This window comes from Peromyscus eremicus, chromosome 16_21 (assembly GCF_949786415.1).
Source record: "Peromyscus eremicus chromosome 16_21, PerEre_H2_v1, whole genome shotgun sequence".
Lineage (NCBI taxonomy): Eukaryota > Metazoa > Chordata > Mammalia > Rodentia > Cricetidae > Peromyscus > Peromyscus eremicus.
Window position 1 is genome coordinate 59122025 of NC_081432.1, and position 26833 is coordinate 59148857.

Below are 26833 nucleotides of genomic sequence, written 5' to 3' on the forward strand. Positions count from 1 at the left end.
GCTAAGCCGGGGAGGAAAGCCCATGAGCTGGAGGAAGTTTGGGAGGAGGGCGGGGGTAAAAAGACCTGAGAAGAGTCAGGATGCCGAGTTCCGAAATGTGTCACAGGTACTTGTGATACAGAGGGAGCCCGGAGGCCACCATGAGCTTGGGTGTGCTAATAGGCACCACAGATAAACATTTGTCCCTTCTGCTCTTTTTGGTAGAGGGGAACTGGCTTCACGAGTTTCTGAGGAACACTGGCTTTTGCCTATCCACCAAAATTTGGGGAAACTGAGTTTCCTTTGGACCGGAGAGGATTCCAATTCCAGTTGTTCTGTGGAACACAGGTTTAGTCTAAGGGAAGTGGGGTAGTCCTGTCTAAGAGGCTGGGGTCATGAGAGGAAGGTTCTATGAAGGCATCATTTCTGGCTCTGAAAGAGGAAGAGAGGACCAGGAAGATGGCTTAGTTGGGGGAAGCCCTCGCCACTCCGTGATGACCTGAGTTTGATCCCAGGAACTCACTTTAAAAAGCCTGATAAGATCGGGCGGTGGTGGCGCACGCCTTTAATCCCAGCATTCGGGAGGCAGAGCCAGGCAGATCTCTGTGAGTTCAAGGCCAGCCTGGTCTACAGAGCGAGATCCAGGACAGGGACCAAAACTACAGAGAAACCCTGTCTCAAAAAAACAACAAAACAAAACAAAAAAGCCAGATAAGGTGGTGCACATCTGCAAGCCAAGTACTCTTTGGTGGGGAGATGAGGGGTGGAAGACAACAGAAACTGCAGCTGCTCCCAGGCCAGCGGGCCTGAAGTAGCCTGTGCAGCGGCAGGAAGAGAGACCTCCAGTCTCACACCAGGGACCCCTCCTTGTGTGGCTTGTTGGTGGCTGGCTGGCTCTTGCCCGGCAGTGCTGTGTTTGGAAGGGCTCCAGTTTGAGGGAGAGGAGACCAGAGTTGGCTCAGGGCCTTGTAGCCTCTGGCTTTGCCAGTCCAAGCTCAGGCTTGGCTGGCAGCTGGTCCAGTGGTGCCCCTCACCCCACATTGCTCAACCCACCTAATAGTTCCTGACTTTCTCATAGGCGTGGGACTGGGCTGCGTTTAGCATCCTGGGACGGTGGAGTGCCCCTTAGTAATTGTGACAAAGACATCTGTAGATGCTTCCCAGAGATACAGTGGATCTTTGGTGTCGAGGAAGTGGCAAACCATGTCCTGTTTATTAGAATAATGTCCGTGGCGGGGGTGGGGGTGGGGCAGAGGAGCAATGGAAATCTTCGCAAGAAGACGGGCGTGAGTTGATAGCATATGGGGACACTAAGCTGGCTGCCAGGCTGCCTTCCCCAGGGAAATCCGGGGAGGAGGCCACCTAATTTTCAGTCAAAACACTCAGAGCATGAGAGTGCTCAGGGGTGGGTGGGGTGAGGTTGGGGGTTAGAGCTCCGGTGAGCCTGGAACCTGGGTAAAGAGTAAACACTGTCTGGGGCACTGGAGAGTGAGGGTGACAAGGAGCACCCACCATCCTGGCTGGAGCACCACCGGCAGAAGGAGGGGCCAGGCTCCGAATCTCCCTACCCCCACATGGTTATCTGCAGCCACTGCAAGGAGAGCAGAGAACAGAGACATTCTGCAGAGGATGGAGAGTGGACAGGACTAGAGGGGAGGGGACCATCTGTGGCCCCGACCAACCTCCCCACCCCTTCCCACGTACCTGCTCCATATTCAAGCAAATAGAACCAGTTTTCTGGGTGTCCATGGATAGGAAGAATGCTGTTTTAAGGGAAAGGTGGGGTGAGGGATTAGCGCCGAGATGATGGTCTAAATGACCCACTCCCCCGAAAAGGAGAAACTTGGGAAGATAGGAAGTTACTCCTTGCCCATCAGGAATGAAATGTCACAACTGGTTAAGAGCCAGGCCCGGTTATGAGCTCTTGCCCCAGACTCATTTACTCTGTACTAGAGTGCTGGGGAGATGGGGCCAGTACTGACTTATTATTGGTTTGCACTTATTTATTTATTGGATGTGGGAGGGGTATGCAGGTGACCACATGTCACAGCTTGCACCTGTGGAGGTCAGACTTGTGATCATTGGTTCTTTCCTTCCACCGTGTGGGCCCTGGGAATCGAACTCAGGTCTTCAGTCTTGGTAGCAAGCACTTTTATATACTTAGCTAGCTTGCTCTCCCTATTGTTTGTTTTAACTCAAAGTCTCACTAAGCCGCTGAGGTTGCCTCAAACCTGTGATCCTCCTGTCTCAACTTCCCAAATTTCAAGTAGTATAAATATGGGCCACCCAATCCATCCTTGGGATAATAGTTTTATTTTGATTTATTTTTTGAGACAGGGTCTTTTGGCTGACCTCGTGCTCACTCTGTAGCTGAGGATGATCTTGAACTCCTGATTTTTCTGCCCCTGGGGCAGAACTGTTACCATTCGTTATCATATCCTCTAGAGAAAGGTACAGACAATAGGCGCGGTCCCAGCAAGTTGTGGGTTTGAACTTGGGTCTGCTGTGTTTTCTGTGGGGAGTGGTTCTACAGAAAGACCTCAGGGTGAGTGGGTGTGGGAGCAAGCCAGGCTGCCTGGCCTAAGCTGGAGGGGGGCAGGTGCCACACTCACCAAACATGGCCTTTAGCCTCAGGAAGCAGTTGATGAAGCTGTCAAAGTCCACGATCATTTGATCATCCGCATACCTAGCCACCACCACCTCAGTTACCTTATTGGTCATCTTAATGCCTAGGAGACAGATGGGGCGGGGGAGGCAGAATTCAGGCCCCTAGACTTGACTTCCCAGCTCCCTGTCTCTGGACAGCCTCATGCTCCCTGGCCACCTGCTTTCTCTATTGCCAAGCGCATCTCGTAGGAGTTCAAGGTCCCGGAGTGGTCTTCATCACACTCTTTGAAGATGTCCTGGAGACAGATGTCATCGGGCCGGGCCGAGTGTGTAGCATGGTGGTTGAAATAAGAGAATAGTGCAGTGTGACTGACTTAAACAGCTGCCCAAGACCCTGGGGCCCCACCACCCTGACCAACCACTGGAATCTCTAATGTTCCTGTCTTCTCGTGGTTGAGGGCAAGGGGATGTTGATACCCTGCCCAGTGCCTTCCGCAGGCACCCTTCATGACTAGGCCAGGCTATACGGTTACTAACCAGTGTGTGTGTGTGTGTGTGTGTGTGTGTGTGTGTGTGTGTGTATGTATGAGGTGTGTCTCTGTGTGTTTTCAGTTATAATGGCTTCGTTGTTAGTTCCCACCCTTCTTGGCTGTCTCTTTCGGGCTCTTTACCGTCCATTTCTTGATCTTTTTCCACAGGATCTGGAACTCCAGAAGACCCAGCTTGCCAGTACCATCTTTCTAGAGGGGCTAGTCAAGGATAAGAGTGAAGAGGCATCTGAAGGGTAAGGGAACAGAAGGCCTGGACACAGGCTTGGGGTCCCTGAATACTAACAGCCAGAAGTGGACTCTTTAGCTACCCACCAAATCTAACCCCTATCACAAAGGAGGGTCCTGAGGCTGGCTGGGGAGATGGCCACTTCTGAGTCAACCTTGGAGGGCAGCGGAGAAGATGGGAAATATTGGTTAAGATTGCCACGGGGCAGAAGGATACATCCATGAGGTTGATCATACGGCGACAGACATCTAAGCTAAAGCCTCTAGTCTTGAAGTTCTTGACTGTGAGGGAGGCAAGGTGGAGGAAGAAGTAAAGGAGGAATGCTGTGTGGGACAAGATGGGGTGACCTTTATAGGGATGGACTCTGAGGGTGGGGTGGACCACTTACATTTATTCGCCAGCTTGTTGAGAAGCTTGTGTAGCTCATACATATCTACTTCCTTGTCCTAGGAGGAGAGACTGCAATCATCTCCTCTGCCCCTTTGGCCCAGTGGCCACCTCCCTTCAGCCTCTGCCCCTGGTCTTTTCACCTTGTCTGCCACCATCTCAAACAGATGGATGGAGTCCTGGTCCAAATCCTTCTCAGAGATGGTCTCCTGGGGAAAAGAAGCCGGGGAGGGAGGGAGCCAGTCTCCAAAACATCCTTCACACCCTCAACCCCTCAGTCCCAAAGCTTTCTATTACCTCTTGGAAATGCTCGGCCCAGTTGACTTCATCCAGCAACCTGGGCATAAGAGAGTGAAGGTTTAGGGTGACTGGGGGCCAGAGAGATGAGGTTCTCAATGAGGTGACCTGGGGAAGGTCCTGTCATTGTATATGGAGCAGTACTGAATGGTCCATCAAAGCTGGGCTCTAGTTTTACTGTTTCTATTACCAATTTAGACCTCACATCCTCATGCCTCAGTTGACCTGAGTGTAAAATAGGGTTGACGTGGAGGAGGGCCAGAACCTGACATCCTACATCCCTTGGGCAGGGAACCTCACCAAAGTGAGGTCAGCCCTCACCAGGTCTCACTGTGTTTTTCCGTAAAGACCCGAAGCAGGAAGTCAGCATCTTTATGCGGCTCAAAGGTGGAGGGGATAATGATGTATTCCCCTGGAGGCAGCCGAAGATGACTGTTCACCTCTCGTGAGTTGGTAAAGATCTCTGAAAAGCCATGGTCCCGATATTTCAGGAAGAACTCTTTCTTCAGATGGATGTCCTGGAGGTTCTGAAACTGTATGTACCCTGGAGGTGGGTACGGGACTAGCACAGGAGCGCCAGGAGAATGGATCTCCCAAGGTGATCCATTTTGGGGGCAGGATTGGTGGTGGGTGTGAGTACCACTGCTGTGGCCTGGATTCCTCCCATGCAGTCAAAAACTCCAGTATGCTCTCACCCTCCCCTGACTCCCTCCGTTGGGTCATAGGGGTTGGACTCCTAACCCAGGGTTCCCCAGAACTATTCTCCAGATCACCCCCCTTGCCAACCCACATACAGCCAGGGGGGAGCTGGACGCCTGCCCAGGAGTAAGCCTTTTGTACCTCCTTTGGGACCTGAAAAGAAAAGAGAGGGTCATATCTTCAGGGCAGTGAAGGGGCTCTAGCCTTCAACTAGGTGAGTGTGCACTGTGTGTGTGCATGAGCATGTGAGCACAAGTGTGAGCCTGGGTTGGGGTTGTCAGGGCACTGGAGCAATGGTGGTGGGTGGGGTGTAGGCTGTTGGCATTAAGAATTTGTCCGTTTGGGATTTCAAAGTACAGTTTGCACAAAGTTTACAAAGGCAGATTTTTATCACTCTGGGCTAAGGACAGGGGATAGAGTCCTGGAGAGGCAGGGATGATTTGCTAAAAGGCAAAGAGAGTTGGGATGTGAGCCCAAGAGTGTGCTGCTAGGATGTCACTTCACAGAGCGTCACCTACAGGAATGGAGTGGTGGCTACTGAGACTGAGGAGCAAATACATTGGGATGTTTGCCTCCCCCTGCCCCGCCCCCGTAGCCCAGGCTTTGAATCTGCCGTGTAGCAGAGGATGACTTTGAACTTCTGGTCCTCCTGCTTCCGTCTCCCAAGTGCTGGGATAACAGACGTGTGCCACAGTGCCCAGTTTCATGCATTGCTGGGGACAGGACCCAGGGCTTCTTGCACATGAGTTACATCACTAGTTTTTGTTTTGTTTTGATTTTTGGAGACAGGGCATCCTGTAGCCCAGACCGGTCTCTAACTATGTAGCCGAAGATGGCCTTGAACTCTGGATTCTTCTGGCTTCTGTAGGCACCTTCATTTGTGTGCATATACCCACACAGAGACACATACACATAATTCAGAGTTAAAGATCTTATATGTGTGGTGGTGCACACATATTGATCCCCTCATATGAGAGGTGGAGGCAGGCAGATCTCTGTGAGTTTGAGGCCATCCAGGTCTGCATAGACAGTTCCAGGCCATCTAGGGCTACATAAAGAGACTCTGTCTCAACCAAATTAAATTAAAAAAAAAATAGTATTTTCAAATAAGTTCGCACAGGATGAATTAAATCAGATCAAATAAAATAGGTGATTGCCAAGGTTTGGGTGTCTGTCATTCTAAAACTTACATGGAAACTTAATAAATACCAAGGTCACATGTCAATGGTATTTGGAGATGATTTTGGATTAGATGAGGTCATGAGAGTAATGGCCTGGGCCTGTGATGGCATTAGTGGCTCTATAAGAAGAGGAGGAAAGGACCAGGAAGGTGGCTTAGTGGGCCAAAGCATTTGCCACTCAGGGCTAGTGACCCGAGTTCAATCCCTGGAACCCACGTTCCCCCAATTTTAGTATATGTATTGCTGAAGCAAGCACTCCTGGAACCCACTTTAAAAAACTAGGCCAACCTGGTCTACAGAGGGAGTTCCAGGTCAGCCTGGTCTACAGAGGGAGTTCCAGGTCAGCCTGGTCTACAGAGGGAGTTCCAGGACAGCCTGGTCTACAGAGGGAGTTCCAGGACAGCCTGGTCTACAGAGAGAGTTCCAGGACAGCCTGGTCTAAAGAGTGAGTTCCAGGACAGCCTGGTCTACAGAGGGAGTTCTAGGACAGCCTGGTCTACAGAGAGAGTTCCAGGACAGCCTGGTCTACAGAGGGAGTTCCAGGACAGCCTGGTCTACAGAGGGAGTTCCAGGACAGCCTGGTCTACAGAGAGAGTTCCAGGACAGCCTGGTCTACAGAGGGAGTTCTAGGACAGCCTGGTCTACAGAGGGAGTTCCAGGACAGCCTGGTCCACAGAGGGAGTTCTAGGACAGCAAGGGCTACAAGGAGAAAACCCTGTGTGTGTGTGTGTGTGTGTGTGTGTGTGTGTGTGTGTGTGTGTGTGTTGGAGTCAGATGGGCTGGTGCACATTTGCAGTCCCAGGACTCAGGTGGTGAGATGGGAGGTGGGGACAACAGGAACACCGGCTGCTCACAGACCTGCCAGCCTGGAGGAGCCTGTGTAGCAGCGGGAACAAAGAGAGACCATGACCCAGGAAGGTAGCAAGTAAGAACCGACTCCGTGCATACATGCATAGGTGAACGAGAGAGAAGAGGGGTGGAGGGAGGACAGAGGGGCTAGATGTGGTGTGCATGCTTATAATCCCAACATTTGGCAGAAGCAGGAGGATCAGGGGGCAGCCTAGGCTACATGAGGCCCTGTCTCAAAACAACAACAACAAAAAAAACCAAAAACCAAAAACCAAAATGGAGCACTGGCTTTTCTCATCGTGCTCTTTAGTATGTCACAACCCAGCAGGAGAGCCGCCATCAGACGCCAAACAGATGCCGTCACCGTGTTCTCGGACTGACGGGGTAGTCGGCTAAGTGATCTCTTTTCTTTATAAATTAGCTTGCCCGTGGTATTCAGTTATACCAAGAGAAGCAGATTAGGGATGTGGCCCCACGCAGGGCTTGTGAGCACCTTTGTTTATCTTGTTTTGAGACAGGGTCTCGATGTATAGATTAGGCTGGCCTGCAACTCATGATAATCCTCCAGCCTCTGCCTCTCGAGTGCTAAGATTACAGACAGGCCAGCACACAGTTTATAGGCGCATAGCACATTTATTCTAGCAGATGTGCTGGGGCACTCAGGCTGGGGACAGTCTCCCTTGACCTTACTTAACGGTGGACTTTTTTTTTTTTTGAACAAGGCTTGATTTTTATTACTTAAAAAGCTCCATATTTATTTTATTACTTTATCTTTCTGACTTTGTGCCTTCAATACTTTCACAACAACTTTCTGCTCCTCAGTATGGAAAAATTAGGACGGCTTCAAGAGCTTTCTCATTATCCTTGTGCAGGGGCCGTGCTAAGCTTCTTAGTATCATCATGTGCGGCTGAAGCGAGCACTGACCTTGGACTTTTAAAATTCTTTTTAGAGCCAGGTGGTGGCACACATCTTTAATCCCAGCACTTGGGAGGCAGAGGCAGGTGGATCTCTGTGAGTTGGAGGCCAGCCTGGTCTGCAGAGCAAGATCCAGGACAACTTGGGCTGTTACACAGAGAAACTCTATCTCGAAAAAAAAATTTTTTTAGATTTATTTTATGTTTGTGAATGTGTTGCCTGCGTGTTTGTATGGACATTCCTGAGGTTGTGAACCACCCTGTGGGTGCTGGGAACTGAACTCGGGCCCTCTGGAAGAGCAACAAGTGCTCAGCCCCCTAACCTTGACTTTTTTTTTTTTTTTTTTTTTTTACATTTTATTTACTTTGTGAATGTGTGCTTGCTTTGACAGCCTGAGGGAGTAGGCTTTCTCCTTCCACACTGGGGCTGGAGGACTAAGGTCAGGGTGTCAAGCTTAGAGGCAAATGCCTTTCCTCGCTGAGCCTTCTTACTGGCCCCAAACCTTGGCCTTCCTGTCTTGGGAAGAGTGTATTAGCCACAGAGGAAAAGCAGCCCTGGCCCCCCCTCCTTTCTATTCTCCCCTTGGGGTGGAGCCTAGACTGTTACACATGCTGGTGAGTGAGCACTACTTCTGTTCACTACTGAGTGCCCGGGGACTAGTCAGGGACTTGGTGTTCAGTAGGAGACTGCACAGTAGTCCATACGTGTTGAATACATAAGGGAATGACTAGACGGGCATGTCTGGGATCTTGCAAATCATGACTGGTCTCGAGAAACACAGTCTGGGGATCCCTTTTGGCCTCTGCAGTGAGCAGTTTTGGAGTGGCTGGGGCCACATTTGGGTGGGGGAGTGTGAAGTTGCTGAAGACCATTGTTCAGGAATCAGGACACAGCCTCCACCTCTGCCCCTTCAGTGTGTGAGCTAGTGTGGTCACTTCATCTCGCCTGTCTTCAGTCTCCTCCCTGTCCGCTAAGGGCAATAATAAGTGTCATGTACCGGGTCTTTGGGGTGATGCCTGCCACAAAGGAAAGGGTAGTTGGTGTGGTAGGTTAATAGAAAAAACCAAAACAAAAAACCGCAGGGTGGTGGTGGCGCATGCCTTTAATCCCAGCACTCGGGAGGCAGAGCCAGGCGGATCTCTGTGAGTTTGAGACCAGCCTGGTCTACAGAGCGAGATCCAGGACAGCCAAGGCTGTTACACAGAGAAACTCTGTCTCAAAAGACAAAAACAAACAAACACATCTATGAAAAGGGAACAGAGTCAGGGGCTGGACTGATGAGCTAGCTCAGTGGTGAAGAGCACTGACTGCTCTTGCAGAGGGCCTGCTTTGATTCCCAGAATCCACATGGTGACTCACAACCATCTGTAACTCCAGCTCCAGTGATCTCTGCAGGTGTTAGGCACGCATGTGGTAAACAAACATGTATGCAGACAAAACATCAGAGAGAGAGAGAGAGAGAGAGAGAGAGAGAGAGAGAGAGAGAGAGAGAGAGCCTGCACAGAGGCTCAGGAAGAGCACAAGACGCCACCACTCCAGCAGCAGGGCTGTGTGGCTTTGGGGGCTGACTCTCACAGGGGTCCAGGGGATGAAGGGTCTTAAGAGGTGGTGCACGCCTTCAATCCTAGCACTGGGGAGGCAGAGGCAGGTGGATCTCTGAGTTTGAGGCTAGCCTGGTCTACATGGAAAAAAAAAAAAAAAAAAAAAAAAAAGAAGAGAGGCCAGAGGGGAAGCACAAGTGGCTGGGGACCCTGGAGGCACACCGAGAAGATGACGAAGCCTATGGTGAGCAGCTGGGCTCCCTCTTGCCGCGCATGTCTCCAGTTCTTCTGCATCAGGGCCACCAGGCAGGTACAGACCACCTCGCTTTTCTCCGAGTTGTCCTCTGGGTCGTCCTCCTCCGGGAGACAGATCTTATACTGGGGGTTGCTCCAGAACGTCTCTGTGGGAGATGCAGGTCGAGGTGGTTATGCTGGGGCAGGGCCTTCCGTCCGTCCGTCCGTCCGTCCGTGACTCGGGTGCACCGAGGTTCCAGCCATACATCTGCCTCCTTTCCTGAAGGCCGTGGCATCCGACTGACTCTGCCCTCGACCGCCCTGACTCTGGGGCCTTGTGCCCGCAGGTTGCCCACACCCACCGGGGTTGTTCCGGCAGCCTCCCGCCGTGCTTCCCTTCCGCCAGCTGCCCTCATAAAACGTCGTGTGCCAGCAGCTCTTGTACTCCAAGGGAGACAGTGCGTCGGGGGTGAGGTTGCAGATCTCCAGGAGCGTGAAGTTGCTCATGAAGTCTTCATAGGACATCCTGGGGTGGGAGAGCAGACAGCGCTGTCTGTCGGCACACTCCGCGGGCACACCTGCAGCCCTGACTGTGGAGGGACCTCCTCCCCATTCCCAGTCCAGTGGAGACGATGGTGCGGGAGATGAGGGATGTGTATGGGGAGTCCGACGCACCCCCCCCCCCCAAGCCTCACTGACCAGAACTCCCCATCTTCCTTCTTTCGTAGCAGCTGTAACTGGACGTCCACACTCACCTCTTCCCACTCCCTGGCTCTGCAGAGAGGAAAACAGCGGAAGGGAAGGGCAGCCGCAATTCCTCCCTAAGGGACGTTCTGAAGGCCACCTCCAGAGTGCTCGGTAAACAGAGCAGCATGGGGACAAGGGCTGGCCCCACTGTGACACTGGCTGCCACGTGGGTCCTGCTGTGTCTTTTGTTCCCCTCCCCTGGGTCAGGGCATCTACCTGTCACTCCAGGCTCCATTCCACTCAATCCGGCCCCAGGGATTCTGGACCCGGATCAGGGTTTCTACCTTGTCTCTGTAGTGGACCTGGGGGAGAGGCGTGGACGTTCAGGACGTGGGCAGGTGGCGGCCCTCACATACCTGTGGCTCTCCAGGGACACCATTTGCCTGCACTCACGTCCTCAAGGCCAGTTACTGAGTAAGCGTGTCCTCTCACCAGCATATTATGGGTCATCGTTTCAAAGTCACTAGTGCTGGTGATCTACAGAAAAGGAGGAAGGGATGGATGGCATTTGAGGTCTGGTCTGGAAATCACAAGAAAGCCATTGTTTTATGTGACTCATAACACACATTATATATACATACGGAGATGTTTAACATGGCATTAAGGGTCTCAAATTCCCTATGTAACCATGACTATTCAACTATTCTTAAACTCCTGGTCCTCCTGCCTCAGACTCTGGAGGGATTATAGACATGAGCCACCACACCTTGCTTATAGTTTACATATATATATGCACACACACACACACACACACACACACACACAGACCATAGCAGTCACCTATTTGTGTGTGTGTGGTGTATGTGCACACATGGGATGGCCAGAGAAAGACACTGAGTGTCATTGTCTTTAGAATAAATAGATATTTATCTTCTATTTCATGTGTATGAGTGTTTTATTTGCATGTTTGTCTGTGTATTACATGTGTGCCTGGTGCCCTAGGATTTATTTATTATGTATAGTGTTCTGTCTACCTGCATGTATGCCTGCAGGCCAGAAGAGGGCGCCAGATCTCATTACAGATGGCTGTGAGCCACCATGTGGTTGCTGGGGATTGAACTCAGGACCTCTGGAAGATCAGTCGGTGCTCTAATCGCTGAGCCATCTCTCCAGCCCCAACAATCAGTTTTTTAAACCAGACAATTATTGTGATTCGCCTGCGGAAGGACAACTAGATCGCTCTTTTCACTGTTGTGAGCAGAGTTGCCACAAGCATTTGTGTGCAGACTTTGTGGGGACTAAGCCCTCTCCTCCTCCTCCTCCCCCTCCTCCTTTTCAATAACTCCCTCCCCCCACGTAACTGCTGGTATATGGGAGCATTCTGGGTACAGCTATTTATTTGAATAAATATTTGTCGGGTGCTTATTGCACGCTGGGTATCGTCCAAAGTCCCAGGGTCCAGCGGCAAATGAACCGAATAAAGGTCACTGCCCTCCTGGAATCTCCTCCCTTCTCTCTAGGTCACAGAAAACACTGAGGAGAAAGTCACAACAAAGCAGAGGATATGCCAGGTGGGGACAGACACTCTGGACCAGAGGCAGACAAAACTTGTTCAAGAGACGGGGAAAGAGCCTCCGGGTAGGGTGGGGCAAGACCCAGCCTGGCTTACTTCGATGGAACAGCCCATAAGGGAAGACTTCTCCAGGGCTTTCCTGAGGAGCCTTAGCATGTTGTGAGGGGGCTTCCGGAGCCGGATGCTCTGGGCCACGCCGCCGGTGAAGTCCTCGAAACCCTCTATGGTGCTGCCTCCCGCCAGCGCTTCGTAGGATCCGTTCAGCCTGCAGGCAGACAGGGCGCTGTTGAGCTCCGGGCTGCAGACGTGCATTGGAGGGAGCCGTCGGGAAGAACGGTGAGGGAAGAGAGAGGTGCCTGATCGTGCCCTGTCTCCTCCCCTGGTTCAGTGAGTGGCCTGGCCCGAGGTCCTGAGGCCGCCTGTCTGGTTCCTGGTCTGGGCCACTTACTTGGCATAGGCCTTCTCCAGGAGGGCGCTCCAGAATTCCTGGCGCTGGGCGCCGTGCACGAACACCAGCTTGTTATTCCTCGTGGGCAGTCGGTCGTCCACCACCACGTTCATCCACTGCCCGAACTGCCAAAGCTGTGAGGTGGCAAAGGGACATTTGTCTGCACACTGGTGAACGCTGTCCTCAGAGCGCCTCCTGGTGGCCAAGTCAAGAACATACTAGCAATAGTCACTCATACGGGGATTTGTGTGTGTGTGTGTGTGTGTGTGTGTGTGTGTGTGTGTGTGTGTGTGTGTGTGTGTGATATTTCTCTCCTTCCACTATGTGAGTTTCAGGGATCAAACTCAGGCCATCCATCAGGCTTGGGATAAGTGCACTTATCCACTGAGCCACCTTGACCAAGGCCCAGTCACTCCTTAGACTATGTAAGAGAAAGTCCACAAAAGCCCTAAAGTCTCTCTCTATTCCCCCACCTCCACCCTTAAACATGGGTCTTGCTCCAGCGTCAAGAAAACCCTACCCATGGGGCTGGAGATTTGGCTCAGTGGTTAAGAGTACTGGTGTTCTTCCAAAGGACCAAGATTCAATTCCCAGCACCCACATGGCATGCCGCTCATAACTGTCTGTAACTCCAGCTTCAGGGGATTCGACACCCTCACATAGATGTACATACACATAGAACACTACTGCACATGAAATATAAATAAATAAATCATTGAAAAAAGAAAGAAAGAAAGAAAGAAAGAAAGAAAGAAAGAAAGCAAACCCCACCCACCTTTAGACTGAGGCTTTATCCTGAAAAAAAAAGGTAGCTTTCAGATCTTAAAATCCTCTCCCTGTTTTATGACACTCAGAATTGTTCCTATATCAGTTAAAGGGTCATATAAATTATATTGTGGAGATTTTCAGTGTCATGATACCTATGTAATGTGTTCCTGGGCACGAGCACGTGCGTGTGCACACACAGACATGGACACAGACACACAGTCACAGTGAGAATGGGAAGGGAGACACAAGCCGCTAATTATTTTCATCGAAACTTTAAAAAAATTAGCTTACATGATTTCTTTCATAAGCAGGTATTTCTCTGAAGGTTAGTTGAAAAGTCACCCCAATCAGTGTTGTATTTGAAAAACAAAGTAAGTGCATGCATGGTCTTTCTCTCTCTGGTGGTTTGAATAAGATTGGCCCCCATAGGCTCATGTATTTGGATGTTAGCCACCAGGGAGTGCAACTGTTTTACAAGGTTTAGGAGGTGTGGCCTTGCCGGAGGAAGTGTGTCACTGGGGGTGGGCTTGGGGGTTTCAAAGCCCAAGCCAGGCCCAGAAGGTCTCGCTTCCTGCTGCCTTGGATCAGGACATGTCTCTCAGCCGCATCTTCAGTCAGTACCATATCTGCCTGCATGCTGTCACGATCCCTGCCGTGATGGTAATCAACTTACCTCTAAAACTGTAAGCCAGCCCCTGCTTAAATGCTTTTCTTTATAAGAGTTAGCATGGCTATGGTGCCTTTTCACAGCAATAGAATGATGACTCAATCTCTCTCCCTCCCTCCCTCCCTTCCTCCCTCCCTCTCTCTCTCTCCCTCCTTCCTTCCCTTTTCCCTTTGTCCTCCCCCCTTCCCTTCACCTGAAAATGGAAGATGCCAGCATAGTTTTTCTTGAAGTTCTGGCCCTTGGGCACCACACGGTACAGCAGTTTGGGGCACGTGGTAAGGGCGCCAATAGCGGCCAGCAACCAGCAGTCCCCTTAAAGGCAGGCAGGCAGAGGTTGCTCCTTGAGCAGCCCCACATGAGTGGAGGCCCCAGGTCCCCAGTCAGAGGAGCAGCCCTACAGATCTCCCCAGAAGAGATCCCTCTGCCTTTTCTTTGTTTTGTTTTGTTTGGTTTGGTTTGGTTTTTTGAGGCAGGGTTTCTCTGTGTAGCTTTGGAGCCTGTCCTGGAACTCACTCTGTAGCCCAGGCTGGAACTCACTCTGTAGCCCAGGCTGGCCTCAGACTCACAGAGATCTGCCTGCCTCTGCCTCCCGAGTGCTGGGATTAAAGGCGTGTGCCACCACCGCCTGGCTCCTTCTGCTTTTTCACTGAGAAGTTGGGAAAAGAGCCAAATGGGAAAACTGAGGCAGAGCTCAGATAGTGAGCTCATGAATTTGTTCAGTCAAGGGAGTCACAAATCGGGGTAACACACTTTGGTTTGGGGGAATTTGGGCAGGCTGCATAGCATCCTGCTCTCTCTCTCAGGAAGAGTTCCCACCTGTTGAACATATCCAGTAACCCTTCTCTGTGGGTCTCATTCCACCTTGTGAATGTGCTGGAGTAGCGGCCAAAGGCCCAAGATGTCTCTCTAGAAAACTTCTGTGATCTCAGCATTTGAGTGGTGACGGTTGGTGTTCATTTGTCACCAACCTGGTCTACAAAGTGAGACGTGGTCTCAAAAAAACCAATCAAGGGGGCTGAAGAGATGGCTCAGCGGTTAAGAGCACTGACTGCTATTCCAGAGGACCTGAGTTCAATTCCCAGCACCCACATGGCAGCTCACAGCTGTCTGTGACTCCAGTTCCATAAGCAAAACACCAATGCACATAAAATTAAAATATATTAAAAAAAAAAAACAATCAAGAGCTGGAGAGATGGCTCAGCAGTTAAGAGTACGTCCTGCTTTTCAGAGGACTTGAGTTCAGGCCGGCATCCACATCAGATAGTTTGCAACCACCTGTCACTCTAGCTCCAGGGAATCTGACAGGGCCCTCTTCTGGCCTCTACACGCACTGCACTCACGTGCACAAACCCATATACAGAAACACATATATGAAAATTAAAAAGAAAAACTGCAAAAACAAAACAAAAAACCCATTCAACCAACCAAAAAAAAAAAAAAAAGATGCATTGGGACTGGAGAGAAGACTCAGGAGTTAAGAGCACTTGCTGCTCTACCATGAGGACCAGAGTTCAGGTCCCAGCCCCCACATCAGATATCTCACAAACACCTGTAATTCCAGCTCCAAGGGATTGGATGCCCTTTTCTGGCCTCTGAGGGCACCCGACACTCTCTCTCTCTCTCTCTCTCTCTCTCTCTCTCTCTCTCTCTCTCTCTCTCTCTCACACACACACACACACACACACATTAATAATTTAAAAATGTTTTAAATCTGAACATGGAAAGATGTCTGTCCCATCACCCACATTCTACTGGAGATGATGGGCCCTGTCTCTATCCCACTGTGAGCCCTGGAGCTAGCTGAAGACGGGAGCACAGTGCCATGCCTCAGTCATCCACTGCCATGTCCCCCAGGGTCAGCTCTCGGCGAGAGGCCAGGTAATGGGGGTTGCTGTGTGGGCTCCAGGGTCTGGCCAAGCTTTCGTGCACTGGGGAGTTTTTGTGATGACTAGCGGCCTCTGGGCTTTGGAGGGCAGCTGCAGTCATCATCAGTACAAGGGCACAGCCCTCATTTCCTCCTCCTGTACCCAGCATCCCTCGGGCCCACTGAGCCACGGGGGCCATTGTGCTCCTTGCCCTCTTGCTATACTTATTTCTGCCCTTTCCCCTGCCACAAATAGAAAATAAAGCGGTCCTGATGCCTGCCCTGGCACTGAAGGGGTGGGAAGAGATTATGAGCCTGGACCAGCTAGGAGCGAGGAGATAACCTGGAGCCTGGGGCAGTGTCATGTGACTCCATTGCTCCATTATATGTTGGCCCAGACTAAAGAAGTCCTACCACCTGGGACAGGTGACAAACACTTGAGTTTTGTCTCCTCAAATGATAGGGCCCAATTCCCAGGCTTTTTTTGTTTGTTTGTTTAAAGACAGGGTCTCCTATAGCCCAGGCTAGCCCTGAACTCATTGTATAGCTGGGGATGACCTTAAATTGCCCATACTCTTTTTTGGGGGCGGGCAAGGTCTCTAGGCTCTTGGCTAACCTGGAATTCACTTTGTAGACCAGGCTGGCCTTGAACTTGTGAATAATCCTTTTGCCTCTTCTAGATTGTGGGATTATAGGTACACGCCATCATACCCAGTTTTATGTGATGCTAAGTAGCTAAGTATTGAACTAAGGGATTCATGCATGCTAGCCAAATAATCTGCCAACTGAGCTACACCCAGCCCCATAATCCTTTGCCTCTTGAGTATGGGCCACATTCAGGGCTTGTTCCTAATAAAACATGGTGGAAATTACTCTGTGTGTGTGTGTGTGTGTGTGTGTGTGTGTGTGTGTGTGTGTGTATGAACCTGAGATCAGGTGGGCAGGGGGCAGGGGGGGCAGGGTGTGTTATAGTTCAGTGGTGAAATGCTTGCCTAGCTGAAGGCCCTGGGTTTCATGCTAAGTAAAAAAAATAAATAAATGAGCCAGCTATGGTGACATAGACCTGTAATTTCAGCACTTGGGAGACAGAGGCAGATGGATCTCTATGAGTTCAAGGCCAGCCTGGTCTACATAGTTTTCTGCCAGCTAAGGCTACATAGTGAGACCTTGCCTCGATAAATAAAGAAAAACAAGCAAATAAATAAACAAAAAGCCCCTGGAGCTTTCTGTTTGTTTTCTCTTGGGCTACTCATTGGGAGCAACTACCATGCTGTGTGGACACTCAAGCAGCCCTGTAGATGAGCTTCTGGGAAGGGGCGAAGTCTCCTGTCAACAGCCAGCTAGATACTGAGACCTCATCCACGTGCAGCAGTATCTCAACAGTGCAGCCCTGGACCCAGGCGAGTCTTCAGAGGACCAGGTCCCACAGTGCAGCGGACCTCAGCAGTGGTCTCATGAGGTACTCTGAGCCAGCCCCACACCTCTGCTTCTGAGGTTCCCCAACAGAGCCTGTGAGGTCAAAATTGCTTGCTGGTTGGTTGAGACCGTCTCATGTGGCCCCAGGTTGGCCTTGAACTCCTGACCTTTTTGCCCCTTTTTCCCTAGTGCTGAAATTGTAGGTAGGTACCGTCATGCCTGGTTTGAAACTTAAAAAAAAAAAAAAAAAAGATTTATTTTGTCTGTGTGTCTGTCTGAGAGTGCCCATGCGGTGGCCTGGGGGCGGGGGCAGGGGCATTCCTGTGCACATGGAGGCCAGCAGGGGGTGCGCCTGTGCACATGGAGGCCAGCAGGGGGCGCTGGATTCCTTGGAGCTGGAGCTTCAGGTATTTTGGATGATGGACTTGGTACTTGGGTGTTGGAGTCTGCACTCTGGTCTTCAGTATTTTGTAGCAAGTGCCCTTAACTGTGGGCCGTCTCTCCACCCGCCTCCGATTGCTAAGCAACAAATATCTGCTATACCACCCCAATTTATTCCCAAACCAGACTGCAGCAGATACAGAAGGGACATAGAGGACACACGTGATTCTCCTACGGACTGTCATCTCTTGGAAGGGGAGGAACAGGGAAACAGAGGTAGGTGGAGTCTAGGGAGTCCCAGGCTTCCAGGTTCGAGAGCCATGCCGTAGCCCCACATCCCAATCCTTTTCTCCCCACTCTTCCCATGGAGGCCAGCTCATGGATCCCCACTCACCGAGAACCCCTTGGCAGATGTCTGTGGGAGAGAAGTCATCCGTAATGAACTGGGGGTTATGCGTGATGTCCTGTGGTGAAGGAATAAGAGCGTCAGTGTCTGTCGAGGGGTGAAGAGCCCCATCCGCCCTCCCTTGCTCCTCTGAGTTCTAGGTGAGCAGTAGGGGGAACCCCGAGCCATTTGACCACGGCTTGGCTACGACAGCCAGGCTTGGGTGCCAGCCCAGGATTAAACTAGGAGGTTTGACGGAAGTATGTTCGGAACCATCCCCAGCTCTGAGGGCACCGGGCCCTCCCGTTCCCAGTGCCCACCTTGGGTCGCTGCCAGTAGATGTTCTGAACCTGTTTGGAGCTGGGGCCCAGGTCCTTGAACCCTAAAGACTTGGGTTCAGCAGGGAAGAAGGGGTCCTCAAACAGTTCCCCCTTCCTTAGACATGCTGCTCGAATATCCTCAAAGTTCTGGTTCTTGTAGTTGCGGGCGTTTTGGTGTTGGCCCACGCCCCTGGCCTTGAGCCTGTTGCTGTTTATGGAGGCCACCATTCCGTTCTCAGTATAAATGGGCTCTGTTCGATAAAGAAAAAAAAAAAGAAAGAAAGAAACCTAAGTAGCCCGATTTAAAACGTTACTGAAGCTGGGCGGGTGGCAGCAGCAGGTGTTGGGGAGGTGGAAGCAGGGGGGTCAGGAGTCAATCCTCTTCAGCCACAGAGGTTTTTAGTTTTTCATACTGTACTGGCTGGTTTTGTGTGTCAACTTGACACAAGGTAGAGCCATCAGAGAGGACGGAGTTGTAAGGCATTTTCTCAATTTGTGACCCATGGGGGAGGTCCCAGCCCACAGGGGGTGGTGCCATCCCTGGGCTGGTGGCCCTGGGTTCTATAAGAAAGCAGGCTGAGCAAGCCAGGGGAAGCAAGCCAGTAAGCAGCACCCCTCCATGGCCTCTGCATCAGCGCCTGCCTCCAGGTCCTTGCTCTGTTTGAGTTCCTGTCCTGACTTCCTTCAGTGATGAACAGCAATGTGGGAGTGTAAGCTGAACAAACCCTTTCCTCCCCAACTTGCTTTTCGGTCATGGTGTTTTGTTGCAGCAATAGAAACCCTAATGAAGACAATACTTACTTACTTTTGTGTGTATTTGTGTGTGTGTCTGAGTGTATGTCTGTGCGCCACATGCTTGCAGGAGCTCACAGAGGTTAGAAGGGGGATCAGATCCCCTGGAACTGGTGTTACAGATGGCTGTGAGCCACCATGTGGGTGCTGGGATTCAAACCCAGATCTTGTGCAAGGGCAGCTGGTGCCACTGAGTCGCCTCCTACCCTCCCCCCCCCCCCCAGACAGGATTTCTGTATGTAGCCCTGGCTGTCCTAGAACTCACTCTGTAGATCCGCTGGCCTCGAACTCACAGAGATCCACCTGTCTCTGCCTCTCGAATTCTGGGATTAAAGACATACGCCTCCACCACCTGGCCCCATTTATTTTAAATACTCATTTATTCTATCTATCTATCTGTCTGTCTGTCTGTCTGTCTATATATCTATCTATGGGGTCTTACTATATAGCTTGGAACTCACTGTGTAGACCAAGCTAACCTCAGACTCACAGAAATCTTCTTGCCTCTGCCTCTCAAGTTCTGGAATTAAAGGTGTGTACCACCATGCCCAGCCTTATTTAATTAAAAAATGTGTATGGGTGTCATACCTGCATATATGTCTGGGCAGGTGTATGCAGTGTCCACCAAGGCCAGAAGAGGACATCAGATCCCCGGGACTGGAGTAGGTGATGGTTGTGAGCTACCTAATGTGGGTGCTGGGAACTGAACTCAGGACCTCTGGAAGAGCAGCCAGTGCCCTTAACCGCTGAGCCATCTCTCCAGCCCCATAAATCTAAAGGCTTTATTTTATTTATATGTGCACCTGTCTGTGTTTGCATGAGTATGCTGCGTGTGTTGGGTGTTGGGGGAGCGGAAGGTGTCAGAACCCTGGAGCTAGAGTTACAGACATTTGCCAAGTGACTGGCTTCTCACGGGGATGCTGGGATCCAAACTCTGGTCCCCACTATTGTGCAGCAAACGCTCCTGACTGTGGAGTCGTCTCTCCAGGACCAAACACAGTGTAAGCATCATGCTTGCAGAGAGCCTTGGTTAAATGACACCTTGCCCCAGAAAACAAACAGAAACAGCCTGGATATTTTTCAGAAGGTCAAGAACACCAAGTGACGCCCCATCCTACTCACAGATGGGAGGGATGATGACAAGGCATAGTGAGCAAGTGAAGACTGGGGCCCCTGAGCACGGCCAGGGAGACTGGAAACGATGGGGCCTCTTTGGAGAGCATCATTTGGCAGTGGTGTGTAGCTAGAGTTTTCCTGCCTGGCCCACAGTCAGGACAAATCTCTATCACCTGCCAGACCCACAGCCGCTCAGACCCAACCAAGTAAACACAGAGACTTATATTGGTTACAAACTTTATGGCTGTGGCAGGCTTCTTGCTAACTGTTCTTACAGCTTAAATTAATTCATTTCTATAAATCTATACCTTGCCATGTGGCTCATGGCTTACCGGCATCTTCACATGCTGTTTGTCATCGTGGCGGCTGGCGGTGTCTCTCTGACTCAGCCTTCCACTTCCCAGCTTTATTCTCCTCCTTGTCCCGCCTACACTTCCTGCCTAGCCAATGGCCAATCAGTGTTTTATTTATTGACTAATCAGCAACACATGTGACATACAGAACATCCCACAGCAGTGGTGTCTCAGAAAATGAGACGCAGGGACTGGAGCGATGGCTCGGTAGTTCAAAGTGCTTCTGTCCTTCCGAGGACCCACTCGGGAGCTTATAAATCACCCACAACTTCAGTTTCGGAGGTCCTGAAGCCCACTTCTGCCCTTCCTGGGTACCTGCACCCATGTGCACATACCCACACATAGACACATAATTTAAAATAAAAAATCAGGGGCTGCTCTTCCAGAGAATTCAGGTTCAATTCCCAGCACCCACATGACAGCTCACACAACCATCTGCAACTTGAGTTCCAGGGATCTGATTCTCTTTTCTGGCTTCTGAGGGCACCAGGAACTCACATGATGCACAGATGTACATGCATGCAAAGCATCCATGCATATTTAATAACAAAATAACAACAAAAATATAGGGCTTGGCTCAATGAAACATTTCACTCTTAGGATAAGAATTTTTGCTGTATCAAGCTGATAATAGAAAAATAAATTTAAAAAATGGTTTTCTATTACATGTGAATCATTAAGTAATTGAACTCTGTAAAATCAGAATAGTAAATGTAGTCTTCTGGGTCATGCTTACTTTTTAAACATGCATTTCTGTAAGTCATTTTGTTTTGTTAACATTGAAAAATATTTCAGTTTCACTGTTTTGCAAGTAATGTTACATGTTCTGAATACTCTTGTATTTTTTGGTCTACCTACTCTGGTAAAACATGTGAAAATATTTAAAAAAAAGAATGTGTCAAATATGATTTCTAAGGAAGCAGACATTCTACTTGAAACTGTTAAAGTTAGTATAAATAAGTTTGAAGGCCATGAGACCCACTTCAGGAAATCATTTCCGTGTTGCATTGATAACGATTAATGCTTGCATCCGGTTCCTGTTGCTGCTGTGACTTGCCTGCCAGGTATTTGGTGGCTGAAACAGCATGAACTTCTGTAGTTCTGTGCTTCACAAATTAGGGTTGTGAATCTTCCTAGCTTAAATCAAGGTGCAGGCAGGTTGGTGACTCCAGCAAGTGAATACACTCTTTATTTCTCTTGGCAAAGCATGGCAGGGACCTGGAGGCAGCAGCTGATGCCAAGGCCATGGGGGGGAGCACTACTTGCTGACTTGCTCCTCATAGCTTTTCACTCCGCTTTCTTATAGAGCCTGTAACTGCCTGCCCAGGGTTGGCACCGTCCACCCTGGGCTGGGCCTTCCCATATCAACCACAAACCAAGAAAATGCCCCACAAGCCAATATGTTGGGGGCATTTTCTTAATTGAGGTTCCCTGTTCTCAGATGCCTCTGGCTTGTGTCAAGGTGACAAAAATCTAACCAGATGGATAATTATTTGGTGGAGATCTTTCTCCCATTCTTCAGGCACTCCCTTCACTCTGTCGATTGCTTATTTTTCAGGGCAGAACATCTTGAATTTGATGCAGTCCTGTGTGCCAGTCCTTCCTCTTACATCCGGAGCAGTTAGAGTCCCGTCGGAAGTTCCCTTCTGTGCCTGTGTTGTGTTTTGATTTTTCTCCTCCAAGTTTCAGTGTTTCAGGTCTTTTTGTTATTTTGTTGTTGTTGTTCAAGGCATTTGATCCACCTTTACTTTACCTTTCTGCCCAGTGATATATAAGAATATGACTCAGATTTCTACATATGGAAAAAAATATAGGGCTTGGGAGGCAGAGGCAGGTGGATCTTTGTGAGCTCAAGTCTGATCTACAATAGCAAATTCCAGGCCAGGGCTGCATAGTGAGACTATGTGTGGAAAAAAGGAAAAAAGGAAGAAAGGAAGAAAAGAAGAAAGAAAGAGGGGGGGGAGGGAGGAAAGGAGGGAGGGACAGAAGTTCTCAGCAAGGGAGACTGCCATGGTCTCTTGACCATGTCTAGAGATGCTTTTGGTTGCCGCCAGAATTGAGGTGGTTGCTATTGGCGGGTAGTGGACGGAGCCCACATGAGCTGACTGCCTTACAAAGCTTGGGACAGCATTGCCTCCATGTGGACAAACGGTCACTCAGCCTGAGACGTCAGTGGCTCTGCAGAGGCTGTGGAATCTGGGGCAGACTCAGGTCATCTACACAGGGAAGTGAGCTCCTTGGTGCCTTCCACTCGGGCCACCCTGGGAGGCCTCTGCCATGGCTGCGCTGGGACTGAGTGGGGCTCAGCCTCTGCTGGAGGTCTCGGAGGGTCACAGAAGGGGCTGGTATCCGAGAGGACTGGACATCACCAGGGGCAGACCAGCCCAGCGAAGGTGCAGCTTTACCTCTCTATTTCCCTGGGAGCTCCGTCCAGGATCATTGCCCAGCTTAGAGTTGTTTCTTTTTCTTTCTTTCCTTTTTTTTAAAAAGATTTATTTATTTATTATGTATACAGTGAGTGTTCAGCCTGCAGGCCAGAAGAGGGCACCAAATCTCATTGTAGATGGTTGTGAGCCACCATGTGGTTGCTGGGAATTGAACTCAGGTCCTCTGGAAGAGCAGCCAGTGCTCTTAACCTCTGAGCCATCTCTCCAGCCCCCCCCCCCCCCCCGAGTTGTTTCTTATCATACTGACAGGAATGGTTAGCATCCCCATGAAAGTCCCCAGTGTCTGAGCTTGTTACCTAGTGTGGACAGCAGAGAGTCATAAGCTCCACCTCGCTCCCACTACCATTGCTATGGCAAGCATCTCTAGAGAAGGCAGCTGCCCCAGGTCCTTTCCCATGGTGTTGTGGGGTCCTGTGCCCAAGTACAGCAACCACTGTCATCCTCATCAGAGTAGCTGTGACCGCTGGCAGTGGGCTTTCAAGGTGGCGCCTGTAGACATTCCCTCATGGAGGAAAGGGTCTCCCAGGGTCGCTGGATCCTCACTGAGGTCCCAGCCACTCCCTCTTGCACATCCTAGCCACCTGATTGAAATTCTGTGCCAACGGCACGTGGTCTTGGGAAGTACCAGAGTGTGTAGACGCGGAAGGTTAGTTAAAGGGAAGCTGGTCTGTGTAGCGACCGGGAAGTTGTCATCCGTGCTAGGGTGAGACTTTCCAGAGATGCTCCTGTGAGTAACTTCTCACCAGTGCACCGTAAACAAGCCCAGGTTAGACTCTGGCCTCTTGTTGGGGTCTTATCTGGGGCGAGTAGGTGTTCGGTGACGTCATTAACTTGAAAAATTCATGCAACACATGGGTTGGTGGGAGGGGGGCAAGGTGGGACAGATAGACAGATGAGGCGGGCAGAAGCTCGGGCAGATGACTATGGGAGGTCTTAAGAGACATGACCACGCTGGGCAGTGGATCCCAGCACTCGGGAGGCACAGGCAGGCGGATCTCTGAGTCGAGGCCAGCCTGGTCTACAGACCAAGTTCTAGGACAGCCAGGGCTACACAAAGAAACCCTGTCTTGAAAAATAGGAAACTGCCTCCTCCATCAGACTAAAAGTCAAGGTGGGGTGCAACCCACACCAGACTAGGGACCTGTAGATTTTTGAAAAATGAAATCTATGAAGAATGTGGTAGCACATTACTGTAACCTGGCATTTGGGAGGTTGAGGCAGGAGGATCCTGCTTATTATATCTATTTACTTATTTACTTATTTACTTATTTACTTGCTTATTTATTTATTTATTTATTTATTTATTTATTTATTTATTTATTTATTTATTTTGGTTTTTCGAGACAGGGTTTCTCTGTGTAGCTTTGCGCCTTTCCTGGAACTCACTTGGTAGCCCAGGCTGGCCTCGAACTCACAGAGATCTGCCTGGCTCTGCCTCCCGAGTGTTGAGATTAAAGGCGTGTGCCACCACCGCCCGGCTACTTATTTATTTTTTAAGGTGTGCATAGATGTACCAGAGCACATATATCTGGAGGTCAGAGAACAAGCTGTAGGCTCTCTCCTTCCACCTTGTGGATCTTGGGGATTGAACTCAGGTCATCAGGCTTTGTGGCAAGCAAATCCAGCTTTACTTACTAATCCAGCTTACTGGCAAGGATCCTGTTTTTGAGACCTAAGCCACATAGTAAAACTCAGTCTCTGAAACAAAAAACCAAGAATAATGCCTCCAACCCCCTAAATCTGTTTATTTGGAATGCCTCGGTTGACCTAACTAACATATGATACACTATCTCACACACCTCACACACTTTCGTTGTGGTAAGAACACTGAATATGAATACTATTTTTTTTTTTTTTAGACAGGGTCTCATATAGACCCAGGCTGGCTTCAGACTCCCCATGTAGCTGAGGAGACCTTAAACTCCAGATCCCCCCACTTCTACCTCCTGCGTGCTCAGATGACAGGTCTGTGTCTTCACATCCAGTTTTATGGTTTTAAGGGGATGGAACTCAGGGTTTCATGCATTAGAGCATTCTACTACCTTAGTTACATCCCAATCGCTACTGTCAGTGATTCAAAAAATATTTAATTATGTGTATGTGTACATAAATGCAAATGCCCACAGAGGGTGGAAGTGTTGGATCTCCTGTGAGCCAGAGTTACAGGTGGATGTTAGTCACCCCACACGAGAACTGGGAACCAAACTTGGGTCTTATGCAAGAGCAGTATGGGCTTGTCACCACGGAGTCCTCTCAGGCCCCACTCCCAGGGATTTTTGAAACTATTACATTATAATCAGGGAACCGATGGTTTTATGGATAGTTTGCTCTCCAGAGCTTGGAGGAAACTGAGATGCTGCTTCAGAAAACTCTAGGGGTTTAGGGTCTCCTTCAAGCCTAAACATCCAGGAGGCAGGTCACTAGCCTGTCACAGAAGCTGGGAGGCAGAGTCTAGGGGCCTTTGTCCTCATACTAATTCAGCTCCCTCCCCTCTCACAGGCCGAGTGGGAGGGCCAGAGCTGAGCTGGATTACCGAAGGACCAGCTTCTCAGCCTCTCCTCCCCAGTCCGCCCTGGATCTGAGGGGAGAGCTCAGACTTCATCTGAGCGGTTTGCTTCTGCTGTGTCTTAGGACCTCAGGTCTCTGGACTAAGGAGGCTACTTTTCTAGGCTTGGGAGATTTTCTCTGTTCCCTAAGGCTTACCGTATCTCTAATGGCTGATGGGGGCCCCTTACACAAACCCTTTTGCAGACAGCCATGACTGAGGGGTATGAGACATCGCCCTACCCATGAGGAGGAAGCCCAGCTTTTACCCTCAGAGCATCCAGCCTGAGAGAGGCTGTACCCTGTCTGAGGTCTCAGGGAACACAGCTCGCATTTCTGTAGGAAAGTCCTAGTATATAGAAGGGACAGGCCCCTTGAGTGCCTACCTGGGGAGTACAGCATGCCGAAGGCTATCAGGTGAACACCTAGTGCAACTAGGACCTAGCACACACAGTGCTTGACAGTTGAAGGTTCTCGGTGGGGGGGAGGGAGCAGAGACTGCCCCTCCCCCACCCAGAACTCTCCAATGCAGGGGGAGTCTTCAGTCAGGGGTCTAACGGCTAGCTGCCCTTATTCCCTCCTTCTCACTTGGCCCTTCTGATCTGCCAGGGCGGGACAAGGGAACAAGTACCTAACTGGGGTGGCCACCCTAGGGTGAGTCCCTCCCTGTCAGTCTAAGGTTTCTGGAAGCGGTTGTTCCTACCCCCTCAGCCTGCATGTTTAACCCTGAAAAGCTTCTCATTTACAAAAAAGTCACGATCTCACGTCTTCATGTCTTCCTATCCTCACTTTTTTTTTTTTTTTTTGGTTTGGTTTTTCAAGATAGGGTTTCTCTGTGTAGCTTTGGTGCCTGTCCTGGATCTCGCTCTGTAGACCAAGCTGGCCTCGAACTCACAGAGATCCGCCTGGCTCTGCCTCCCGAGTGCTGGGATTAAATGCGCCACCACCACCCAGCTTTTTTTTTTTTTTTTAAATAAGATATGTAGTCTGAGCCCAGGGCGGCGGTGGCAGCGGCACACACCTTTAATCCCAGCACCCGGGAGGCAGAGCCAGGCGGATCTTTGTGAGTTCGAGGCCAGCCTGGGCTACCAAGTGAGTCCCGGGAAAGGTGCAAAGCTACACAGAGAAACCCTGTCTCGAAAAACCAAAAAAAAAGTAGCCCAGGCTAGCTTCAAACTTGCTTCATAGCTAAGGCCTTGAACCCTGGGTCTCCCTTGTCTCTACCTCCCAGGTGCTGAGACTGTGGACTTGAGCTACCTGCCCCGCTTCCGCTTCCTCCATATATGTGTGGATATCAGAGGACAGCTTCCCTTCCACTGTGGCTTCTGGGGCTTGAACTCAGGTCAGGATGGCAAGTGCTCTCTCTACCCACTGGGCCATCGCCTGAACTCCTGACCTGATCTTGAGTGCCTCTGCTTCCCGAGTGCTGGGGTCACAGGTGTGCACCACCACGCCTAGTTCCCGCCTTGCGGGGGACCGAATCCATCTTTGCGCATGCTAGGCAAGCACGCCCCCAACTGAGCACATGCGAGCTGCTACTCCATTTTATAGGTGAGGTCCAGGGGTGTGATATTGTTTGCTCAGGGTCACTCTGCAAGTAAAAGG

General features: G+C 50.3%; 1 protein-coding gene across 1 annotated transcript; it reads right to left on the reverse strand.

Moving 5' to 3' along the window:
- Positions 1-1155: 1155 nt before the first annotated feature.
- Positions 1156-25714, reverse strand: Capn11 (calpain 11). The gene is made up of 22 exons (XM_059281804.1): positions 25615-25714; positions 17977-18227; positions 17666-17735; positions 13804-13922; positions 12176-12309; positions 11824-11992; positions 10608-10691; positions 10431-10516; positions 10167-10241; positions 9830-9993; positions 9456-9634; positions 4888-4899; positions 4369-4580; positions 4048-4087; positions 3894-3959; positions 3752-3809; positions 3580-3644; positions 3258-3326; positions 2804-2882; positions 2592-2708; positions 1684-1742; positions 1156-1570 (listed from the first exon to the last, which is right to left on the reverse strand). The coding sequence occupies exons 1-22, from the start codon at positions 25628-25630 to the stop codon at positions 1544-1546; spliced, it is 2151 nt and encodes a 716-aa protein (XP_059137787.1). The 5' UTR covers positions 25631-25714; the 3' UTR covers positions 1156-1543.
- Positions 25715-26833: the final 1119 nt, after the last annotated feature.

Excerpts from the sequence above, each read along its gene's own strand:
- Capn11 (XM_059281804.1), bottom strand. Across the intron at positions 12,310-13,803 it reads CTGGCATCTTCCATTTTCAG|CTTTGGCAGTTCGGGCAGTG; the intron begins GTGAAGGGAAGG and ends GCCACCTCACAG. Across the intron at positions 4,088-4,368 it reads GAAAAACACAGTGAGACCTG|GTTGCTGGATGAAGTCAACT; the intron begins GTGAGGGCTGAC and ends TCTTATGCCCAG.